The 22166-nt window shown below is 45.0% G+C and overlaps 1 protein-coding gene across 1 annotated transcript in view; it reads left to right on the top strand.

Moving 5' to 3' along the window:
• Positions 1-22166, top strand: part of otog (otogelin) — a gene marked incomplete at both ends in the record, with an annotated part of 184575 nt that overhangs the window by 81711 nt on the left and 80698 nt on the right. Inside the window, 3 exons of the mRNA XM_083652849.1 lie at positions 1214-1394; positions 15778-15885; positions 19820-19958. Of these exons, the coding sequence (XP_083508975.1) occupies positions 1214-1394; positions 15778-15885; positions 19820-19958 (428 nt within the window). The remainder of the gene's footprint in view (positions 1-1213; positions 1395-15777; positions 15886-19819; positions 19959-22166) is intronic.

The raw sequence follows: 22166 nt of genomic DNA, 5'->3' as shown, positions 1-22166 counted from the left end.
ATCATCAATTTAGACAGCAAAAATGTCACTATTAAAATAACTTCATATCATCACGATGATTCCACTGAAAGACAACAATAATAGGCTATTGAATTATCGTCCACTCCAGCCCTAAATCAAGCAAGTAGTAACGGACGTTACTAGCTACTAGAAACGTCTGAAAAAGACCCGAGTGTATTTTCTTCCTCTGTCTGTAGCCTGTTGTTTAATGGCGAGCTCAGGGTGATCTGGTCCAAGCTCTTTCACTCGATGCGTCTCCTGTAAAGTCCGTCTCTCAAACAGTGTCGTTTTGAGTGACTTCACAGAATTTTCTTTATCCATTCTTGCAAAACGTCTTTTGTGTTTTATGGCACTTGAAAACAAACTTCTTTGCTTCGCGCGCGTGCTGCAGGAAGACAACAAAGCCGCTGTAAAGTCTCTCTAGAGGCTGTGATACTGGCTACTAAAGACAGCAGCGCAATGGACTTATTTCAACACCTCCGACCAAAAAGCAGAGAGTGAGCACTGAGCGCAGCTTGTTGCACTGCGGGCTGTAGCCTGCAAGATAACGATTGCCACAACACACTCACGCGCGCACAGTCGCACACGAACACAGACGTTATCACTGGACGATGAAACATTGCCTTTACAGTTCACATAATAACAAAACAACACGTGAGGCCACAGAGTACTGATAGATTGGCTGTATTCATGGCTGTGAGTTATCAGCCTCAGCTGACTCACCTGTCCCAGTGTGTCTGAATTTCCCCCTAACTGCTATCGCAGTTCCACGCATTCCTGTTGTGACTTTGTGTTATTCTAGTACAGATATAACTCCGAGCACGGGTGGTCGCTTAGACACTGCTAATATAATTATGTCACGGAGGCACACGCAAATCCACCAGTGTCAAAGTGACTGCAGGTTAGCAAGCAACAGCCAGGAAGTTAGGCATAGCAGCGGCAAGCTAAAACAGGAAGTTGGGTTGTTCTGTCTTCAGAGTAAAAGCGTAAATTGTCACTTATGGAAAAAAGGGGGAAAAAGAGCTCTGCAGGGCAACAAATGTTTAGAAGTATAATAGTATAAAAAAATCGAAAATCGAGTTTGAGAGAAAAAATCGTCAAATTTTTGTTTTAGGCAAAATTGAACAGCCCTAGGAGCAGGCGATGACTACTAAAATGCAGTCGTCATGAATGCCCTACTCTATGCTTCAGATTGACCCTCGTCCTCTTGCAGACACGATGTGTCCGGGGGGTCAGCTGTACCTGAACTGCTCTGCGGGGGAGGACGGGGTCCTGCTGGAGGGGGGCGGAGCCTGGGGGGGCACCGCCTGTGAGCAGACCTGTGAGTCCCACCTGCTCAACCTCACCTGCTCCGCCCACGAGCCCTGTGTGGCCGGCTGTGCCTGTCCCAACGGGTGAGTCAGGCTTACTTTACTGTCCCAACAGGTGAGTCAGGCTTACTTTACTGTCCCAACAGGTGAGTCAGGCTTACTTTACTGTCCCAACAGGTGAGTCAGGCTTACTTTACTGTCCCAACAGGTGAGTCAGGCTTACTTTACTGTCCCAACAGGTGAGTCAGGCTTACTTTACTGTCCCAACGGGTGAGTCAGGCTTACTTTACTGTCCCAACAGGTCAGTCAGGCTTACTTTACTGTCCCAACAGGTGAGCCAGGCTTACTTTACTGTCCCAACAGGTCAGTCAGGCTTACTTTACTGTCCCAACAGGTGAGTCAGGCTTACTTTACTGTCCCAACAGGTGAGTCAGGCTTACTTTACTGTCCCAACAGGTGAGCCAGGCTTACTTTACTGTCCCAACAGGTCAGTCAGGCTTACTTTACTGTCCCAACAGGTGAGCCAGGCTTACTTTACTGTCCCAACAGGTCAGTCAGGCTTACTTTACTGTCCCAACAGGTGAGTCAGGCTTACTTTACTGTCCCAACAGGTCAGTCAGGCTTACTTTACTGTCCCAACAGGTGAGTTAGGCTTACTTTACTGTCCCAACAGGTGAGTTAGGCTTACTTTACTGTCCCAACGGGGGCGGGGGGTGGCATGGCAGATAAGGTGTGTTAAGGCATTCGGTTAAGGTTAGGCAATGAAAACAACTTGGTGTTTATGGTCATGGTTTGGGTTGAAAGGCCACAAGATAAAAATGCCTGTTCTGTTTGCAACACATGGCTTTTAGCCCTAACCCTGGTACTTTACTTTTAGCCCTAACCCTGGTACTTTGATTTCACTAACTTGTGCTTTCATTGACTACACGGTACTGGAAGTGATGGTTATTCTGTAGTCACCCCCACAGAGACTAAAGCCTGGTGGGTTAGGGTTAGCTGGTGTGGCAGCTGGATTTCTGTCATACCTCCACAACCTATACATCAAACTGAAGCTTGGAGCCTGTAGCTTTAAGCTGTATGTAATTTTCCTCTGTAAAATAAATAAATACAAAATGTTGAAATATTGGAGAAAAAAAAAGGTTTACCTTGTACTGTATTTCAATCAATATTCAGTAACATGTGTGTAATCTATTTCATAATATGCCAAATGCCAGTAAGTGCCTTGCCAATGAATATTACATTAGAAAACACATTTGCTGGATTTAAGGTGACTTAAGTTGCGATACAAACCACGCCCACTAACCCTAAACCACGCCCACTCCCACTAACCCTAAACCACGCCCACTCCCACTAACCCTAAACCACGCCCACTCCCACTAACCCTAAACCACGCCCACTCCCACTAACCCTAAACCACGCCCACTCCCGCTCCTCTATCTTAATCCAGAGACAGATCACATAATCACTTTTCTGTACTCCCATAGAAACCAGTACAGACTGAGGTCATACTGGTGTGTGTGTGTGTGTGTGTGTGTGTGTGTGTGTGTGTGTGTGTGTGTGTGTGTGTGTGTGTGTGTGTGTGTGTGAGAGAGCGTGTGTGCATCTGTGTGTGCATGCATGCGTCTTTGTGTGCGAGCGTGTGTGTGTGTGCGTCTGTGTGTGCGAGCGTGTGTGTGTGTGTGTGTGCATGCGTGCGTCTGTGTGTGTGAGCGTGTGTGTGTGTGTGTGCATGCGTGCGTCGGTGTGTGCGAGCGTGTGTGTGCATGCGTGCGTCGGTGTGTGTGAGCGTGTGTGTGTGTGCATGCGTGCGTCTGTGTGTGTGCGAGCGTGTGTGTGTGTGCATGCGTGCGTCGGTGTGTGTGAGCATGTGTGTGTGTGCATGTGTGCGAGCGTGTGTGTGTGTGTGTGTGTGCATGCGTGCGTCGGTGTGTGTGAGCGTGTGTGTGTGTGTGCATGCGTGCGTCTGTGTGTGTCCGAGCGTGCATGTGACAGAGCAGCTGGTAAATAAAGGTCAGTGGAGCGTGGGCAGAGAGAAACCTGAGAGCTCAGAGTTTAGAGGTGAGTAATGATGGTGTGATGGGGAGGGTAACTCTAACCCTGTGATGGGGAGGAGGGGAGTAACTTGTGCTACACAAGTAGATATCTTAGCCCACCTGGGGCGGGACAGGGCAACTGAAAAGCCCCCGACCGGTGAGGAATCTTACGCTAATACCCCCCCCCCCCCATTTCTTCCCAATAGACCTTATTCGATAACCGCGGACGGCGCCATATTGTTGACAAACCGCAGCTGTAACGTAGTCTGGCCGAGCGTATAGCAACAGTTATGGCTTCGTTAAAGAGAAGTGATGAAAAAATAAGTTTGGTCGGAGGTGCGGACCCCTATAAAAAACTGACTTAGAGTAAATTACGTACGTATTAAAGTACATTATATTGCTAATTATAAAACGGCTCTCTCAAATCAAGCAATCTGATTGGTTCACAGCCATTGTATAAATCCAATAACCCACTCCAATAACCCATGGCCATGGGTTATTGGTTGCCATGGCAACTCTCTTACTAAAAGCCTTTGGTTACCTCAAAAAAAACAAATGGTGGAGACAGCTGTCAGATCCTTGTGAATCGATCTTCGCTTATAACTTTACTAATACTTCGCAGAAAAATATGTTTTGTACAAGAATAGATGCGGGCTAATGTCTTCTTTGCAAAAAAAAGGCTGTTAACCCCGCATTTAACCCCGTAACGGCTTTGCAGAAAGCACTCAGCTTCTCAGCAAGCGCTGAGAATGCAGCGCTGCGCTCGAGCTGCCTGTCGGGGTTTCCAGAAAGCTCTCAGCTTCTCAGCAATCGCCAGGATTGGCCAATGTCAACTTCAGTCTCCAGAACGATCCAATCAAATCACCCGCACGTCTATCTTCTTGCTAGAGGTCCCGCCTTACAGTAGTGTTTCAACTGACTCTATCAGAATACCATGCCAGTCGGACTTATAGTATTATTATTATATTTATATTATCATACTTGGAAACCGTTTTATAAAAGCAATATAGCACTCGAGCAGCGTGTGTTGTGGCATATATCCCGCTGATCAGTTGTTATCCCACGAGGCCGCAGGCCGAGTGGGATAACAACTGATCAGCGGGATATACAGTATTTGCCACAACACACTGGCTCTCATGCTATATTGCTTAAGTATAACGTACCGGACATTTATAACTACCTTGTGAATACAGTATTGTACAGTATCTCAGGAGCTGAAGGCTTTCAAATCGCTTGAGTCCTATAACTATTTCATCTGTGGTTGGTCTGACATTTTTACTTTTGTGCCACCAACGACATCATCATCATCAAACATTGTCATGACAGCAAAGGTAAATAACCGTAACGTTAAATGTTTGTTTGATATGATCTGACGCTTGCTTGCATGAGCCCAATGTTTGCTACTAACGTTAGCCTCTAGTCTCTTTCCCTTCATGTTTGTGGACAGTAGCTAGTAGCTAACACCCGGGCTTTTATTGCTGCTATTACTACAGCCGTGTATTATTACACAGCACACTATCGCTGTCGTGAAATAGCTCCTGACGCAGTAAAAACGGCATTCAATAGGCTAGTAAGTAACGCTGGCTAGCGTCCTAAGCTATGACAGCTGTCAGTCACTTTTAAACAGCGCGCTGTGGAATGTCAACAATATGGCAGCGCTGGGCGTGCCCGTACGTGAGATACGTCATTGGAATAAGGTCTAGAGAGCCACGGTCACATGATCACATCCACTTCCGGGTTAAGCATATGAACCAAGGGATTTCATCCACCATTTTATTTGTCCATCGACATTTCATAAAATGGGCCTTTTCCACAGCGGCCATTTTATGGCTCAAAGGCAGGAAGTAACGGTGCAACCAAAACATTAATGAGGGCCCCAGCAGTGGAAAACCTAAATGGATTAGAAGTTGGAACCCCTCATTAATGTTTTGGTTGCACCATGTGTTTACCCTGGCTTTTAGACACAAAGTGGCTGCTGTGTAAAAGACCCACTGACCCTGGCCCAGAAGAGCCTGTCATGACTGTCTAATAACGTTCTGTAACGTGATCGTTTGCAGCTGTTTACTTTGGCAGATATGTGCTGGCCTGCAAAACCCTTCACATGGTGAAAATTGACATTGCCATTTTTATTTTTTGATATTTCCACAAATTGGAAACTCTCTCCTACTGTATGAAATGTTGCATGGTGGCGGGTTATGATCATGGTGAGGTCATGGTGAGGTCATGGTGAGGTCATGGGGCAGTGGTGACCTGTTTAAAGCTTAAAGCCCCCTCCAGTCAGTTGAGTCATTTTGAAGAGATTTCATGTGTAGCCGTGTTTTTTCCTGCTCCACTAATTAGCCAAAGGGTTCACCGCTGTATTCTGTTGACAAATAACCTTATTTTGGGCTCAATGTGGTCACGCGCTAGAAACGGGTGCTGACGTCAGACTTTATGGTTGTCAATGCTCACGTATGCGGATGTGTCATAGACAAATACAATATTTAATATTACACTGAATACAATCTGCCGTTAGCTTGGCCGCTATGTTTGCTAACAAAGTGTTCTGGCCATTCGTTCTGGCTCAAAACGCCACGATAGTCACTTTTAACCAGTTCGAGTTACGCTTTTTCCATATATTTTCCATATAAACCCACCAGCTTTGATACCTGTTGGCTGGTTGTTGATATTTATAAGAACAATATTGTGCCTTTTGGACGAACATTTTGCGGAGATAGAGGCAGCCATACTCTTTCCGGTCTACCGTCTGGAAGGGAGACAAAGATTGTATTGAAGGTAGGAGTGAGGCTCTTATCCTTTTTGGACAACAGTTCTCCAGCCATGATGTTGCAGTATGTCATGATGTTACAGCATGTCATCATCACAGCTGTGATGATGACATCATGCTTTGTTACAGCATGTCATCATCACAGCTGTGATGACATGCTTTGTTACAGCATGTCATCAGAGCTGTGATGATGACATCATGCTTTGTTACAGCATGTCATCATCAGAGCTGTGATGATGACATGCTGTAACAAAGCACGTCATCATCAGAGCTGTGATGATGTCATGCTTTGTTACAGCACGTCATCATCAGAGCTGTGATGATGACATGCTTTGTTACAGCATGTCATCATCAGAGTTGTGATGATGTCATGCTTTGTTACAGCACGTCATCATCAGAGCTGTGATGATGTCATGCTTTGTTACAGCATGTCATCATCAGAGCTGTGATGTCATGCTTTGTTACAGTATGTCATCATCAGAGCTGTGATGATGTCATGCTTTGTTACAGCACGTCACATGAACGTTTTAGAACAACATCAATGTTGTACAGGGAGGAAAAACTGACTGGAGGGGGGCTTTAAAGTATGAACGACTAGTTAAATGTTGAAGTGGGCGTGGTTATTGAAGTGGGCGTGGTTAATGAAGTGGGCGTGGTTAAAGTGGGCGTGGTTCATTTGTCTAAATTATCCCTTTATTCATTCAGAACATATTGAGGACACAAAATCCATTGAGTTTGTTTTTGTTGCGATTTGTGAGAGGTCAAGTTACATTATTACTGGACTAGTTGAACACTAAGTTCAGACACTGACTTTGTTTTAGATGGTGACATTATATAACGATGATGCTGATAAACTTGATTTGAAATCTAAAATACATTTTTGATTCTTTCATTTCAAAGTTCCAGGTTTTGACAGCTGTCTGACCCGCAGTAACAGGCACATCTTCCATTTGATTTTCTGCTAACAGACTGCAGCATCCGTCATCTTAACAATCCTCTTAGATAATTGGTTCTCAACATGGTGTCCGGGTCAAAGGTCAAAGGTAACTTTATTGTCCCCTCGCAGGGAAATTGATTTGCAGCCAGGTAATATAAAACACACATATCATACGACATACAAACGTAAAAAAGAAAATAAAGGACAGAAACCTAAAAACAGGGCAATAGAGGCAGAGAGACTTTAAAAAGTACAACAGGTAGCAGCATTGGCAAAAGTGCATAAGTGGGCAGTCTGTTGCCACACAATAAACCAGCGGTTTGTTCCAAGCCAGTGTGATCCTTGACTCACTCTCACACGGCAGGAAAACGGCGTTGAACAGCGAGCGACTGATGCCAGTGTAATTTCGCTCGAGTTGACATTTTATGAAATGTCGATGGACAGTCGCCCAGCGATTTGCATTGACTTTGTATGTAAACTCGATGCCAGCGAAAAACTTTAATAGGTCGGTGTGAACGCAGCTTCAGCCGACGACCTGAGGACAACAGCTCAAACTCTAAACGAAGGAGCCCTCCAGGAGGGACCACCAGGGGTCCTTGATGGGGTTCCAAGGTGTCCCCAGCAAAGCTGATGAATTGTTCAACTTCAACAATATTCCATTTATAAGAAGTGAACACAGAGAATGTAGCAGAATGAATGCTTTGATCATAGTTCAAGTGTTATATCTCTACCTGCAATACAGACATGGAGGTCATGGAGTTCTGGACTAAATTTGACAATATAAATATTCTTAGATTGGGATCAGAGGCAACATCTTGTCAAATGGGTTCAGGGTCTGTGGCTCTAATGTGAAGAAAGTGAAGGATCACTGTCTTAGCTGACTCATGAAAAAGGAAAATAAATCCCAACTTGAGCAGAAAGTGGAGTCAGCTGCGAGGTATTCACCCGCAGTGGGACTTAAAAGCCCTAATGTGGGGTAATTAGCGGGGGTGCTGACAGCGGGGGGCATTGTGTTTTCATCCACAATGGCACACTTTGTTTATGATCAAAATGTCCACCATTCATGCATTCCTCATTTTGTGACAATTAGCCTAACGAGTCCCGTGAACTCATATGAACCTGGACTACAGGTCACAGAGAGCGGCTAGCGCTAGCTTAGCTTAGCTGCTCCAGTAGCAGCAGAAATGAACAGAGTTGCTAATGTACAGTAGGTCTACTGTAATGTACAGTAGGTCTGTAATGTACCGGTCTGTAATGTACAGTAGGTCTGTGTAATGTACAGTATGTGTAATGTACAGTAGGTCTGTAATGTAGGCCCAGAGCCCAGGCTACCTGCTGACAGCTCTAGAGCCCAGGCTACCTGCTGACAGCTCTAGAGCCCAGGCTACCTGCTGACAGCTCTAGAGCCCAGGTTACCTGCTCTGAGCATTACAACAGCTAGGCCAACCTGGAATCAACTAAACACTCACATCCTTTGACAGATCAAAGTAGAGTTAGCGTACAGGTCAATGTGGAAAACAAAGATATTTTGGTAACACTTACACTGTAAATGTTTCACAGATTATCTATCCACCTTATTTTTTAATGCCCCGCTGTAAAATAATTATGGGTGCAAGGTCCGGTTTAGAACGTGATATATATATATATATATATATATATATATATATATATATATATATATATATATATATATAGCCCATGTCACACCAATCAAACATTCTACAACAAACACAGACAAACACAGATGCTTGTTTTGTGTGCCATGGCTGTCTGTCCTTGGTTGGAGATGTTTGGTTGTTTTGTGTGCCATGGCTGTCTGTCCTTGGTTGGAGATGTTTGGTTGTTTTGTGTGCCATGGCTCTCTGTCCTTGGTTGGAGATGTTTGGTTGTTTTGTGTGCCATGGCTGTCTGTCCTTGGTTGGAGATGTTTGGTTGTTTTGTGTGCCATGGCTGTCTGTCTTTGGTTGGAGATGTTTGGTTGTTTTGTGTGCCATGGCTGTCTGTCCTTGGTTGGAGATGTTTGGTTGTTTTGTGTGGCATGGCTGTCTGTCTTTGGTTGGAGATGTTTGGTTGTTTTGTGTGCCATGGCTGTCTGTCCTTGGTTCGAGATGTTTGGTTGTTTTGTGTGCCATGGCTGTCTGTCCTTGGTTGGAGATGTTTGGTTGTTTTGTGTGCCATGGCTCTCTGTCCTTGGTTGGATATGTTTGGTTGTTTTGTGTGCCATGGCTGTCTGTCCTTGGTTGGAGATGTTTGGTTGTTTTGTGTGCCATGGCTGTCTGTCCTTGGTTGGATATGTTTGGTCAGATGCTTGTTTTGTGTGCCATGGCTGTCTGTCCTTGGTTGAAGATGTTTGGTCAGATGTTTGTTTTGTGTGCCATGGCTGTCTGTCCTTGGTTGGAGATGTTTGCTCAGATTCAACATGTTCAATCCTTGTTTGTCTATAATATTTAGCCCATGGCACACCAATCAAACATTCTCCAAAAACTGCCATTGGCAATTGTTGGAGAATGTTTGATTGGTGTGCCATGAGCTTTACTGGTGCAAACAAACAGAAAGAAATCCAACCATCATGTTGGAAACAGCTAACATCTGTATTTGCCTCCAGTAAGTTGCTCTCACATGGTTAGGATCCTTTACTGTGTTGTTGTGATGCCTCCCTGCTGGCAGCCTCAGTCATGTTTCCACCATCTGATAGAATCAAACGCAGAAGGACTTGGTGTTTATGATGATTTATTCATAATGTTCACGCAGGTCGACAGAGCGAATGACGGTGGATTGTTTGATCAGAGTAATTGATATGTGGCTTGGCGGGCGGATAAAGGCAGCTGTTAACGCCGTTTTATCTGGGCTGTAACTCTACTCAGATGAACCTGGCTTCATTGTGCGCTCCCCGGCCAGTGGCCACGGCTCACCCCAGCCCGGGATATTACAAGATAGTTATCAGCTCCGTCTGCAGCGTGGAAAGCAAACGGACAAAGCCTGTTTCTCTTGGTGTATCTCTGAGAATCCTAATTGTCTGAATTTCTCATGTAGCTAACAAGTGTTAGTGCTTTCATCCACGAGCGGGCCGGTCTCCCACCCAGAGCCTCTCCCTCTGACAGTCTGCAGAATATCTCTGGGTTAGACTCCCTCTGACAGTCTACAGAATATCTCTGGGTTAGACTCCCTCTGACAGTCTGCAGAATATCTCTGGGTTAGACTCCCTCTGACAGCCTACAGAATATCTCTGGGTTAGACTCCCTCTGACAGCCTACAGAATATCTCTGGGTTAGACTCCCTCTGACAGCCTACAGAATATCTCTGGGTTAGACTCCCTCTGACAGTCTACAGAATATCTCTGGGTTAGACTCCCTCTGACAGTCTGCAGAATATCTCTGGGTTAGACTCCCTCTGACAGCCTACAGAATATCTCTGGGTTAGACTCCCTCTGACAGCCTACAGAATATCTCTGGGTTAGACTCCCTCTGACAGCCTACAGAATATCTCTGGGTTAGACTCCCTCTGACAGCCTACAGAATATCTCTGGGTTAGACTCCCTCTGACAGCCTACAGAATATCTCTGGGTTAGACTCCCTCTGACAGCCTACAGAATATCTCTGGGTTAGACTCCCTCTGACAGCCTACAGAATATCTCTGGGTTAGACTCCCTCTGACAGCCTACAGAATATCTCTGGGTTAGACTCCCTCTGACAGTCTACAGAATATCTCTGGGTTAGACTCCCTCTGACAGCCTACAGAATATCTCTGGGTTAGACTCCCTCTGACAGCCTACAGAATATCTCTGGGTTAGACTCCCTCTGACAGTCTACAGAATATCTCTGGGTTAGACTCCCTCTGACAGCCTACAGAATATCTCTGGGTTAGACTCCCTCTGACAGCCTACAGAATATCTCTGGGTTAGACTCCCTCTGACAGTCTGCAGAATATCTCTGGGTTAGACTCCCTCTGACAGTCTGCAGAATATCTCTGGGTTAGACTCCCTCTGACAGTCTGCAGAATATCTCTCGGTTAGACTCCCTCTGACAGCCTACAGAATATCTCTGGGTTAGACTCCCTCTGACAGTCTACAGAATGCGATTCGTTTTTTGTCCTAGGTAGGCAAATCAATAAAAAGTCTGCAAAAAGTCTCCTCCTGTAAGGTGAATTATTGCTCCAATAAAGTGGATTCAGTTCTGGCTAAACAGGTTGGACGTCACTTTTTATGCCTCCGCCGGCGATAGCCAGGCTAGGTTTAGGGTTTGGATCTGAGGTAGGGTTAAGCATGGGGCATGGGAGAGGGGCCCGCCGGGGGTCTCTGACCAGACCCCATTAGTCCCCCTGGTCTCCAACTATTTCTCTGACCCCCTTCGGGAATCGCCGAAGGGGTCTCCGACTCAGGGAGTCTCCCGACCACCTAAACCCTAAACCTAACCCAAAACCCACCAAAAACCAAAACAACTTTTCCATTTCAAAAATTTTGAGCTGAAATTGTGAAATAGATACGTTTTCAGGCCATGGACAAACATTTGACATTTTTCTAAGAGACTGGGCTGAACAGGCGGGACCAGCAGTTGTCAAGTGCGGTTGTTGCCGCCAAGACTGGTGGGATCCATAATAATGGAAGAGTATAAACAACAATGGCTGCGGATGTTGCCTGCTGCCGAGGCTGTTTTAAATTGATTACAAGTACCAATTACTTTGAAATCCAAACGGCACACTGCTTGGAGGGCATTTACTTAAGTTTTTTTTTCTTTTCTTTTTTCTTATGTTCGCCCGACTGGAGTAACTAACTCTCTAGTGATTGGTTGGAATTCCCCTGGGGAGATCCGTCATAGGAAGAACACAAACAGAGCAATCTCAGACTAAAAGATGGAAACTAGTGTACGAGTTGACAATTCTGTCTGAATATCAGGCGAAGTAATGGTCAAGTAGTAGTAGGAGGAGGAGTACTTTATTTCGGCCCTCTTTCACAGTTTTCCAGAATGTATGTACAGGCATAGGAATAAATACCGTAAATTCCGGACTATAAGCCGCGGCTTTTTCCCCGTTTTTTGGCCCTGCGGCTTATATAACGGTGCGGCTTATCTATGGATTTTTTCAGAAAAAATAAATAAAATAAAAATAAAATCTCTCTTTTTTAGCACTCTTTCTAACTATAAATCCACTTCTGTTTTAATTTCCTCTCTTGCCCTCTTTTCACCACACCGCGGACACTGTGTGCACTGTAAAAAAAAAACAAAGGTGGTGTTGTGTTATGTTGTTTTGTTGAAATGTTAATACGGTAAATGGGAGCTTCCTCAAACAGCCATCTCTTTCCCGACAATCCCCTCTGTGCATGAACCCTTACATATGGTAATTACGGTAAGCAAACGGCCACTCGGTGACCTCCAAAATCGATGGATTTTACAGGTTACACAGCTTCATCAGCACATTTTATGTGCATTGCTTTGCTGCTTGTTTTTTCGATTATTTTTTTGTAAAGCACCTTGAATTGCCTTTGTGTATGAAAGGTGCTATATAAATAAAATTTGACTTGACTTGACATCATTTGGCGGAAATCAACCGGTTACTCCTACCGGTTCAAAGTTCATTTCAGTAGCAGACCGGAATCACAACAAGAGGAGCAGTAGAAGCAAAGGGTCGTGCACTACCGGTAACTCTCTCTCACTCACCATGGGGAAGATACGCAGAAATTCACACGACGCAGCTTTCAAGTTGAAAGCAGTCAATCTCGCATTAAAAGACGGAAATCGAGCAGCAGCACGTAACCTTGGCATCAACGAGTCAATGGTGAGGCGTTGGAAGGTGCAGCAGGAGGAACTGTCTCAGTGCAAAAAGACCAAAAAGTCCTTCAGAGGTCATAAAAGCAGATGGCCCGAACTTGAAGATTCCCTTGAAGATTGGCTGTTGACCCAGAGAGCAGACGGCCGAGGCGTTTCCACGGTGCAGATCCGACTGAAGGCCAAAACAGTCGCCACCGAAATGAAAATTGAACATTTCAGAGGTGGCCCATCTTGGTGCTTCCGATTCATGAGACGAAAGGGACTGTCCGTCAGGGCGAGAACTACTGTGTGCCAACAACTCCCTCCCGACTACCAGGAGAAAATCACAAACTTCGGCGAATTCACACAAAGGAAGATCAAGGAATATTCCATCGAACCGGAGCAGATCATAAATATGGATGAACTGCCTTTGACGTTCAACCTGCCACTCACTCGGACTGTTAACAAGAAAGGTGAATCGTCGATCACGTTGAGAACCACTGGGCACGAGAGAACGAATTTCACTTGTGTTCTCGCCTGCTCTGCATCTGGAGTAAAGCTGCCGCCAATGGTGATTTTTAAGCGGATCACGATGCCGAAAGAAAAAATTCCCAGCGGGATATGCCTCAGAGTCAACAAGAAAGGGTGGATGATGGAGAGTGTGATGAAGGAGTGGCTGGCTGAGTGCTACGTCAAGCGCCCTGGAGGATTCTTTCGCCAAAAAAAAGCTATGCTCGTTCTCGACAGCATGAGGGCTCATATAACAGATTCCGTGAAAGCAGCCATCAAGAGCACAAACTCAATTCCAGCTGTGATTCCGGGGGGCACAACGAAGCATCTGCAGCCACTTGACATCAGTGTCAATCGTGCGTTCAAAGTGGCACTACGCGTTCAGTGGGAGGCGTGGATGACGAGCGGCGATAAATCATTCACCAAAACTGGTCGCATGCGAAAAGCAACTTTCACTCAAGTTTGCCAGTGGATCCTGACAGCGTGGAGGAGTGTGAAAACATCCACGATCACCAACGGGTTCCGAAAGGCTGGACTGCTGCGTGATGAAGAGGATGACGCCGCCACAGCTGAGGGCCTTCAGAGGCTGTTCGATTCCGACACCGACAGTGACGAAGAGGAGTTCGTTGGTTTTGAGAGTGACAACGAAGGAGAGAGGAGAGTGGTTGACGAAGCCACCCTGAACCTGTTCGTTTCCGACACTGAAGTTGAGGACTTTGGTGGTTTCAGTACGCAGGAAGAAGAGGAAGACGAGGATTAGTGACTTGACTTTGACTCTGGTTACAGCCGTTTGCTGCACCTTCACCTAAAAGATGAAGACAAGGATTACCGTAATGACTTTTCTGGTTTGATTGTTGAAGCATTTATTGTTATTTATTTATTGTTGAAGGTTTACAGCACCTTATCCTTTTGAGGATTGTTTTATTATTGTTTTACAGTTACCGTATTTTGTTTACAGCACCTTAACCTTTTGAGGATTGTTTTATTATTGTTTTACAGTTATTTTGTTTACAGCACATTATCCTTTTGAGGATTGTTTTATTATTATTATTATTGTTTTATTTTTTATATTTATTTTGTTGAAATGTTAATAAATGGGAGCTTCCCCAAACAGCCATCTCTTTCCCGACAATCCCCTCTGTGCACGAACCCTTACATATGGTAATTAAACATAAAAAAAAACAAAAAAAAACAACAACATTAAAACACCCGCGGCTTATAGTCCGGTGCGGCTTATATATGTAACAAACAGGCAATTTTGCTGCTGCGGCTTATACACCGGTGCGCCTTATAGTCCGGAATTTACGGTAATAAAGAATGCATAAAAAAAAAAAGGAAAACAACAAAGAAGTTGCCAAAAAGATGTAGGCTAAAGTGAAATGATTATGCCCTACCCTTTTTACATGACATTCTTACGCAAAACAAAACTAGCAAAACACAGACAATCAAAAACAAAAGTTGCAGTGATTCATACACAACAAGGATCATACTTTGGTATTATATTCATTTACCACCTTATCTTAAAAAAATTTGATTTGCAAATTGATCTACACATTCTTAATATACTGTTACAATGTTGGATGTTCATATTAAACATGGCCAAAGTTTGAAATAATGAGGTGAACGTTTGAGAAAGTTATCCCTGTAAGCAAAAATCACAGGATTTTGACTGCTCTGAACTCGAGGTTCCATATTTCACCGGTATAATACGCCGGTGAAACATATGCTCTAAATGTTGACATTCAATCAACGCCTTCAAATAGCCGGTGAAAAAAGATTCACTGTTGAACCCGTCAATGGAAAATGCTTACTGGATTACAATGAGTGACTGGGTATGGGTTGTTGGGTTGGGTGTCTTGCTCAAGGACTCTTGGGCAGGGCATGCTGTGTATTTAGGCGATTGAAGAGGTGAACCTTTGGTTAACCACCAGGCCGCTGTGCCTCCTGCCATATGAAGAGAGGCACAGGATTAATGGAATGTGCTTTCATATACCTGCAATGTTAGGCTGTGAAAAAGAGGGAGATTTTCAGGCGTATCGGCAAATGCAAATCACATCCATTAGGTCCAACGAAGCTCCATCAATGATGTGATCCATTGTTCTGTCGATTTATGCTGCCTTGTCAAAAAATGCTCCTGCTACCCCATCTGTAAAGGGGATCTTGAGGTGAGAAGTCAAAGGACGCCTTTGAAAATAGTTGTTCCCTCGCCAAAATTTTGCCTAATTTTGGAGCGTTATTAAGCCCCCTTGCCTACAGCTAGCATCAACTGTTTGGTACCAATGGATGCCCTAGCCTAGATCTTCTAGTGTCGTATGATAGCAGTATCTTCACTCTGGCTTTCAAACTGAGCCCGCTACAGACAGTCAGACACCTGATTGAAATTGGGTGATTAACCCGATAAATTCCCAGGTTTTGGCACTGTATGCTTTCAGACTTCACCTTTGTTTTAATGTGATATGAATGTGTTTGCTTTCCCCAGCTTGCTGAAACATGGAGACGAGTGCTTCGAGCCGGCCGCCTGCCCCTGCCTGTGGAAGGGGAAGGAGTATTACCCCGGGGACCGCGTGTCCAACCCCTGCCACCAGTGGTACGTATTAACCCAGGGACCGCGTGTCCAACCCCTGCCACCAGTGGTACATATTACCCCGGGGACCGCGTGTCCAACCCCTGCCACCAGTGGTACGTATTAACCCAGGGACCGCGTGTCCAACCCCTGCCACCAGTGGTACATATTACCCCAGGGACCGCGTGTCAAACCCCTGCCACCAGTGGTACATATTACCCCAGGGACCGCGTGTCCAACCCCTGCCACCAGTGGTACATATTACCCCAGGGACCGCGTGTCCAACCCCTGCCACCAGTGGTACGTATTACCCCAGGGACCGCGTGTCCAACCCCTGCCACCAGCGTTACGTATTACCCCAGGGACCGCGTGTCCAACCCCTGCCACCAGTGGTACATATTACCCCAGGGACCGCGTGTCCAACCCCTGCCACCAGTGGTACATATTACCCCAGGGACCGCGTGTCCAACCCCTGCCACCAGTGGTACATATTACCCCAGGGACCGCGTGTCCAACCCCTGCCACCAGCGTTACATATTACCCCAGGGACCGTGTGTCCAACCCCTGCCACCAGTGGTACATATTACCCCAGGGACCGCGTGTCCAACCCCTGCCACCAGTGGTACATATTACCCCAGGGACCGCGTGTCCAACCCCTGCCACCAGTGGTACGTATTACCCCAGGGACCGCGTGTCCAACCCCTGCCACCAGTGGTACATATTACCCCAGGGACTGCGTGTCCAACCCCTGCCACCAGTGGTACGTATTACCCCAGGGACCGCGTGTCCAACCCCTGCCACCAGTGGTACATATTACCCCAGGGACAGGATTCAAGGATTCAAGGATTCAAGATTTATTAAGTGTCCCAAAAGGGCAAATTGGATTGCAGGAAGCGTAGTACGAAGTACATACATAAAAACAAATAAGACAAAAAGAACATTGTAAAAGCAGTCTAGAGCAGCAGTTTAAAGTGCAACACAATAGTTAAAGTGCAAATGACAACAGTAGCAACGATCTAAAGTGCACAGTAGAGATATAAAGTGCATAGTAGCAAAGTGCAGTTCACTCACAGCAGCACATTTATATCACAAGAAAGAGCTACAATGTATCATTGTATTAAAGCACAAGAGAAAAAACCTCAGTCCAGACCAAAGGGCAGACAAAGTATATAATACAGATATACTGTATTGTACCCCTAAAAATAAATAAAGATAAAAGAATAAAAGAATAAAAGGATAAAATAAATAAATAACAGCAACGGCAGATGGGGAGACATTACATTTGTACCCCAGCAGCGTTCAACGCTCTGATAGAGACAGGCACAAAGGAATTTCTGTACCTGTTCTTTTTAACTATGGGGGCACGAAGGCGGAGCCCGGAAGGAAGCAGCTCATATTCGAACCTCAGAGGGTGGGCATCATCTGATCGGATGGACTCAGCTTTCTTCAGCATCTGTTTATTACAGATCTGGTCCAGGCTTCTGAACTGGGTTCCGGCTATTTTTGAAGCCACCTTCACTATTCTCCCCAGGGAGTTCTTGTCTTTAGTACAAAGATTACCATACCAGCAGATTATGGAAAATGATATGACAGACTCCACAAAAGCACTATAGAACATTTTCATCAGAGTTTTATCAACCTGAAATTTGGCCAGCTTCCTAAGGCAGTAAAGGCGCTGCTGACCTTTCTTACACAGCATGTCGGTATTCAGATCAAACTTCAGCTTGCTGTCAATTACCGCGTGTCCAACCCGCGTGTCCAACCCCTGCCACTAGTGGTACGTATTACCCCAGGGACCACGTGTCCAACCCCTGCCACCAGTGGTACATATTACCCCAGGGACCGCGTGTCCAACCCCTGCCACCAGTGGTACGTATTACCCCAGGGACCGCGTGTCCAACCCCTGCCACCAGTGGTACATATTACCCCAGGGACTGCGTGTCCAACCCCTGCCACCAGTGGTACATCTGGATCACACCAAGGACACAGTAACTCTTTATTAACATGGTTTCTGCTTTCACTTCCCCCTCCAGTCCATCTCATTAGATCTTTATTAGTGACATTGTGGGAGTTACTTTTGTGTCTTTATCATGCAATCAAAAAATATGTTTGAGAGTAAATTTAAACGAGCGACACTGCAATCAAAAATGAATTTAGTTTGTGAATCCAAAAGGTTTGTTTGCTGTTGAGCTGAATCTCATGGGCGGGACCTACGCTGAAAGATATAAGATACGTCTCTATTGGCCATCTGGATCGGAGTGACATCTTGGCAACATTCACAGTTAGTCAAGCTTTTAAGTTCCAGAAGAAGACCGAAAAACTCTCCTTTACCAGCTGTCACCCAAGTTTTGGATTCACATTAATACATTTTTTAATCACAAATGTATTTTAACTTGCAATTACCGGTAATCTTTTTTGTTGCAGTGTGGAAAGTTTTGCTCTCAAACCTAACGTTATTCTGTTTGATTGCCTAATAAAGACACAAAAGCAACTCCATAGTTATGCTGACGTAATTCGTCTTCCGTTTCTTTACGTGGCGGACAAATTTGTACGAATTTCACCGAGCATCCGCCAACAAAATCTGGAAGAATTAAGGCAAATCTCCAACGACGTCGCTAATTTTTCCCCGTCAGATTTTGCTTGGAGTGATGAGTCTTGAGATGGTCAGGGCAGTGAGAGGGGCCACTTGATATCCATAATTCAGTGCCGTCCCGGGGTAGAGAGACAGAGAGCGGCTGGGGGGACAGAGGGGGCCTTGTCCCTGGTCCTCGGACTCTCGTCTGGGCTGAAAGGAGAGGCTCTCCTGCTGATCTCAGTCATTCTCCTATCCGTCCGTTTCTCCTTCCAGCACTCGTCGGGGAAGAAGACGTAGATGACAGCTTAATAGCGATGCAATGAGCGGTGATTCAACATTTTGGCAATTCACCAGCTGCTTTTCTGGCCGCAGTGAACCAGCCCCCGACAAAGGAGGCCATTAGATGTGGAAAGAAATGTCTGTGTGTTAAGTGGGAACAAGTTGCGGTTGAATCTGAAATAGCCCTCAGGCACAATTCTATCAGCTCGCTTGACGGTTGGCTTGAAAAGTGCCCTCTTACCTTACTGTATGACAACTTGTGGAATCCTGTGTCAAGTCAAGTCAAAGTTTATTCATATAGCACATTTACACAATCACAGTTGACCAAACTGCTGAACAGGTTACAAAATAACGAATAGGCAGAATAGGAATAAGGCACAATAAAAAGTGAGGTGTCAATCGAATAGGCCTTTTTCACAGCAGCCAGTTTGCCACTTTTTTTTAGCCTATCTCAGAACATCCATCCAGAGCATCTAGTTAGTGGACCTCAGAGCTCTAGCTAGAGTATGATGGTGCAAGAGATACAAAGGTGCCAGCCGATTTAAAACGTTAAACACAATCAATAAAATCGTAAAATCAATCGTGTGTCGGGCATTAAACTGACCTTCTGCATTCTGAAGGCTTCAGTAGGGTCAGATGGAACAAACATATCAGAATCCTAGTTGCTTCGAAAAGTTAGTGGTTATTGTTAGTTGTTCAAAACCCAACACTCGAGGCATGAGCAGCAGTCTTATTTCTTCTCTATGGGCCTTTTAAGGTGATGCCACACCTGTACACCTGACGCCCCCGACTGTAGAAGAAGAAATAAGATTGCCACTGCGCATGCCTCGAGTGTTGGGTTTTGGACAATTAGCTGGTTTTCATCAAACTTTGTGTTTTGAAACAATAACCACTGACTTTATGAAGCATCTAGCATTTCCAATGTGTTATGTTTGACCTTCTTTCTGCATCTTGGTTTCAGTAGGGTCAGATGGAACAGTTTGATATCTGACATGGGATTCCAGAGGTTTTCATACAGTAAGGTAAGAGGGCACTTTTCCAGCGAGCCATCAGGCGAGCTGATAGAATTGCGCCTGAGGGCTGAATCTTTCTCTGTGTTTGTAGCGTGTGCCAACACGGCACGTTTCAGTGCGTGTTCCAGCCATGTCCGTCTGTCTGCACGGCGTACGGAGACCGACACTACCGCACTTTCGACGGGCTGCTGTTCGACTATGTCGGTGCCTGCAAAGTCTACTTGATGAAGGTACCGAACACACTGCACCTACAGTATAGGCACCTTTCTTATGTTTACATTTACATGTTGATCATAACATCATGTTAAAAAGATTAGCCAATATTGGCTTATCTGAGAAGGCAGTAGGCTGGTTTGGTAATTACCTGTCAGATAGAACACAATGTATGCAGTTTGATGGTTTGACATTTGATACTTTAACTGTCCACAAGGGGGTGCCACAGGGTTCAGTCCTTGGGCCACTTCTTTTCACAATTTATATAAACTAGTGCAGTGCCCGTTCCCCCATGCACCACCCCGTGGGCGCTTCCCCCCCGCACACACACTGCACTCTGTCAGGTCCCCCTAAGGCTAAGCCAAGTTCGAAGTCGATTCGACAAACGGAGATACGCGAAGGACAGACATACAGACAGTCCTGGAATAAGTCCAAATTGCATGAAATACAGACTATACTGTTTTCACTGAAGTTTCTCATAAATTAACAACCCTACATCTGTCTTTTTTAAAGTTTAATGTCATTTTTACCTTAAGTTGTAAGTGATTTTCCAGACACTTTCGTCTGTCGGTGGATTCATATCCTCAATATTAACCCTTTATTAACCCTTCCTGTACCATCATAATGTTACAGATACTTGTAAGAAGTGCAGGCTATGTAGTCAAAGCTCTTTTTCCATTTATCAGCCAATACCAATTTTCTACGTGAAGTAACTGTCAGCCAAAGTGGGATTTAACCTGATAAGCCCAGGTTCTCTCGCCTAGACAGACATACCCAAAATAAATCAGGATAGCTCAACCATAAGGCCTAGATATACATATTTCTGGTCTTCTTTGAAAGGTAAGAAGCTATGGAATATGAATCAACTATTCTGTAAGTAAACCTACATCCATTATCATTCCAAAGTAAATGAAGATACAAGAAGATAAAAATAATATTTGAATAATTTTAAAAGGCCACCATTATAACCAAGATGCCAGATAATAATGCTGCTGGACATGTTGTCATACTCCTTGACTACAACTGTAACTGTAAATTGGATGAAAATATACTATCAAATAAAATAAAAACATATTAAGGCGCTCTGCATGTTTTGCCCATATCTACAGTTAGATGTTGACTGTTTACTGGGGAATTTACTTCTAAACACTACTTATTTAGATGTATCCATGTTGCAAATGCATGCAACTCCAAAGCATTGAAATAGTTATGAAAGCTATTAGGGGTGTGCCACCTTAGGCACCTCACGATTCGATTCGATTACGATTAAGGGTGCTACGATTCGATTATTAAACGATTACGATTAATCACGATTTTCGATGCATCTTTTTCACCAAACAGGATTTGTTTTAAGCAAGGGTATATTTGTCAGTATCCATTAATTAAAGTAAACAAACAAATGTACCTCCATTATCTTCAGTTGCGACCCCTAAAAGCTATGAATATTGCTCTATATTCAATAACAATAAGAATGATAGCTGCTCTACAGAAATGAAGTCGTGGCCGGGCCGACGCCCCTTTGTGCACATCAGATGTGGCCTTGTTGCTGAATGGCGCCTGGGCGACACATCTGCATTTTCATGTGTTTTGAACTCAAAGGAGTTACATGTTGAGAGACCAAATAATTATACGTCATGTTGCTGTATATCATGTGTAGAGCAGACCATGTCAGTTTCATGTAAATGCGATGCTGTTTGTCACATAAGGTTCAATTTGTGTAATGCAGCAATACATTTAGTGGAGGTCGCCTGACATGCATCGGATATTGCACAAAGGTACCCCCCCCCCCCCCCCCCCCCCCTGGTCGTCACAAACACCACCCATAGCCCCCAGGAACTAATCCTACCCCCCCTCGAATCCCAGCTTTCTAGCACCTTCCTATAGACACGTTTCCTGGGCACTTCCGGTTTGCTTCCGGACTCGGCCGCGAGATGTATTTGTCTTCCGGTGTTTGTGAATACAAAGAAGCGTAACGTACTAGCGTAGTAGCCATAGCGACCACCGAAAAAATGCAAACTTGGGATCATTCTCCGAGTCTCCTGTCTAACGAAAGAGTGTCTATCCCACACCCGTTGACAGTGGACACATGGGAAGATAATATGTATAAATGGCCGAACGTAACTACAGGCAGGATTATAGCGTATTTTGAGGAATCAAAGGAGGTGGACGGCAACGCGATGAACAATCTCATAAGCTCCGAAGCGTCAGCCAGACTAACGTTAGGT

The sequence above is a fragment of the Poromitra crassiceps genome, assembly GCF_964638095.1.
Source record: "Poromitra crassiceps genome assembly, chromosome: 16".
Taxonomy (NCBI): Eukaryota; Metazoa; Chordata; class Actinopteri; order Beryciformes; family Melamphaidae; genus Poromitra; species Poromitra crassiceps.
The sequence above is the reverse complement of the archived record's forward strand: the minus strand, read 5'-3'. Positions and strand labels throughout refer to the sequence as shown.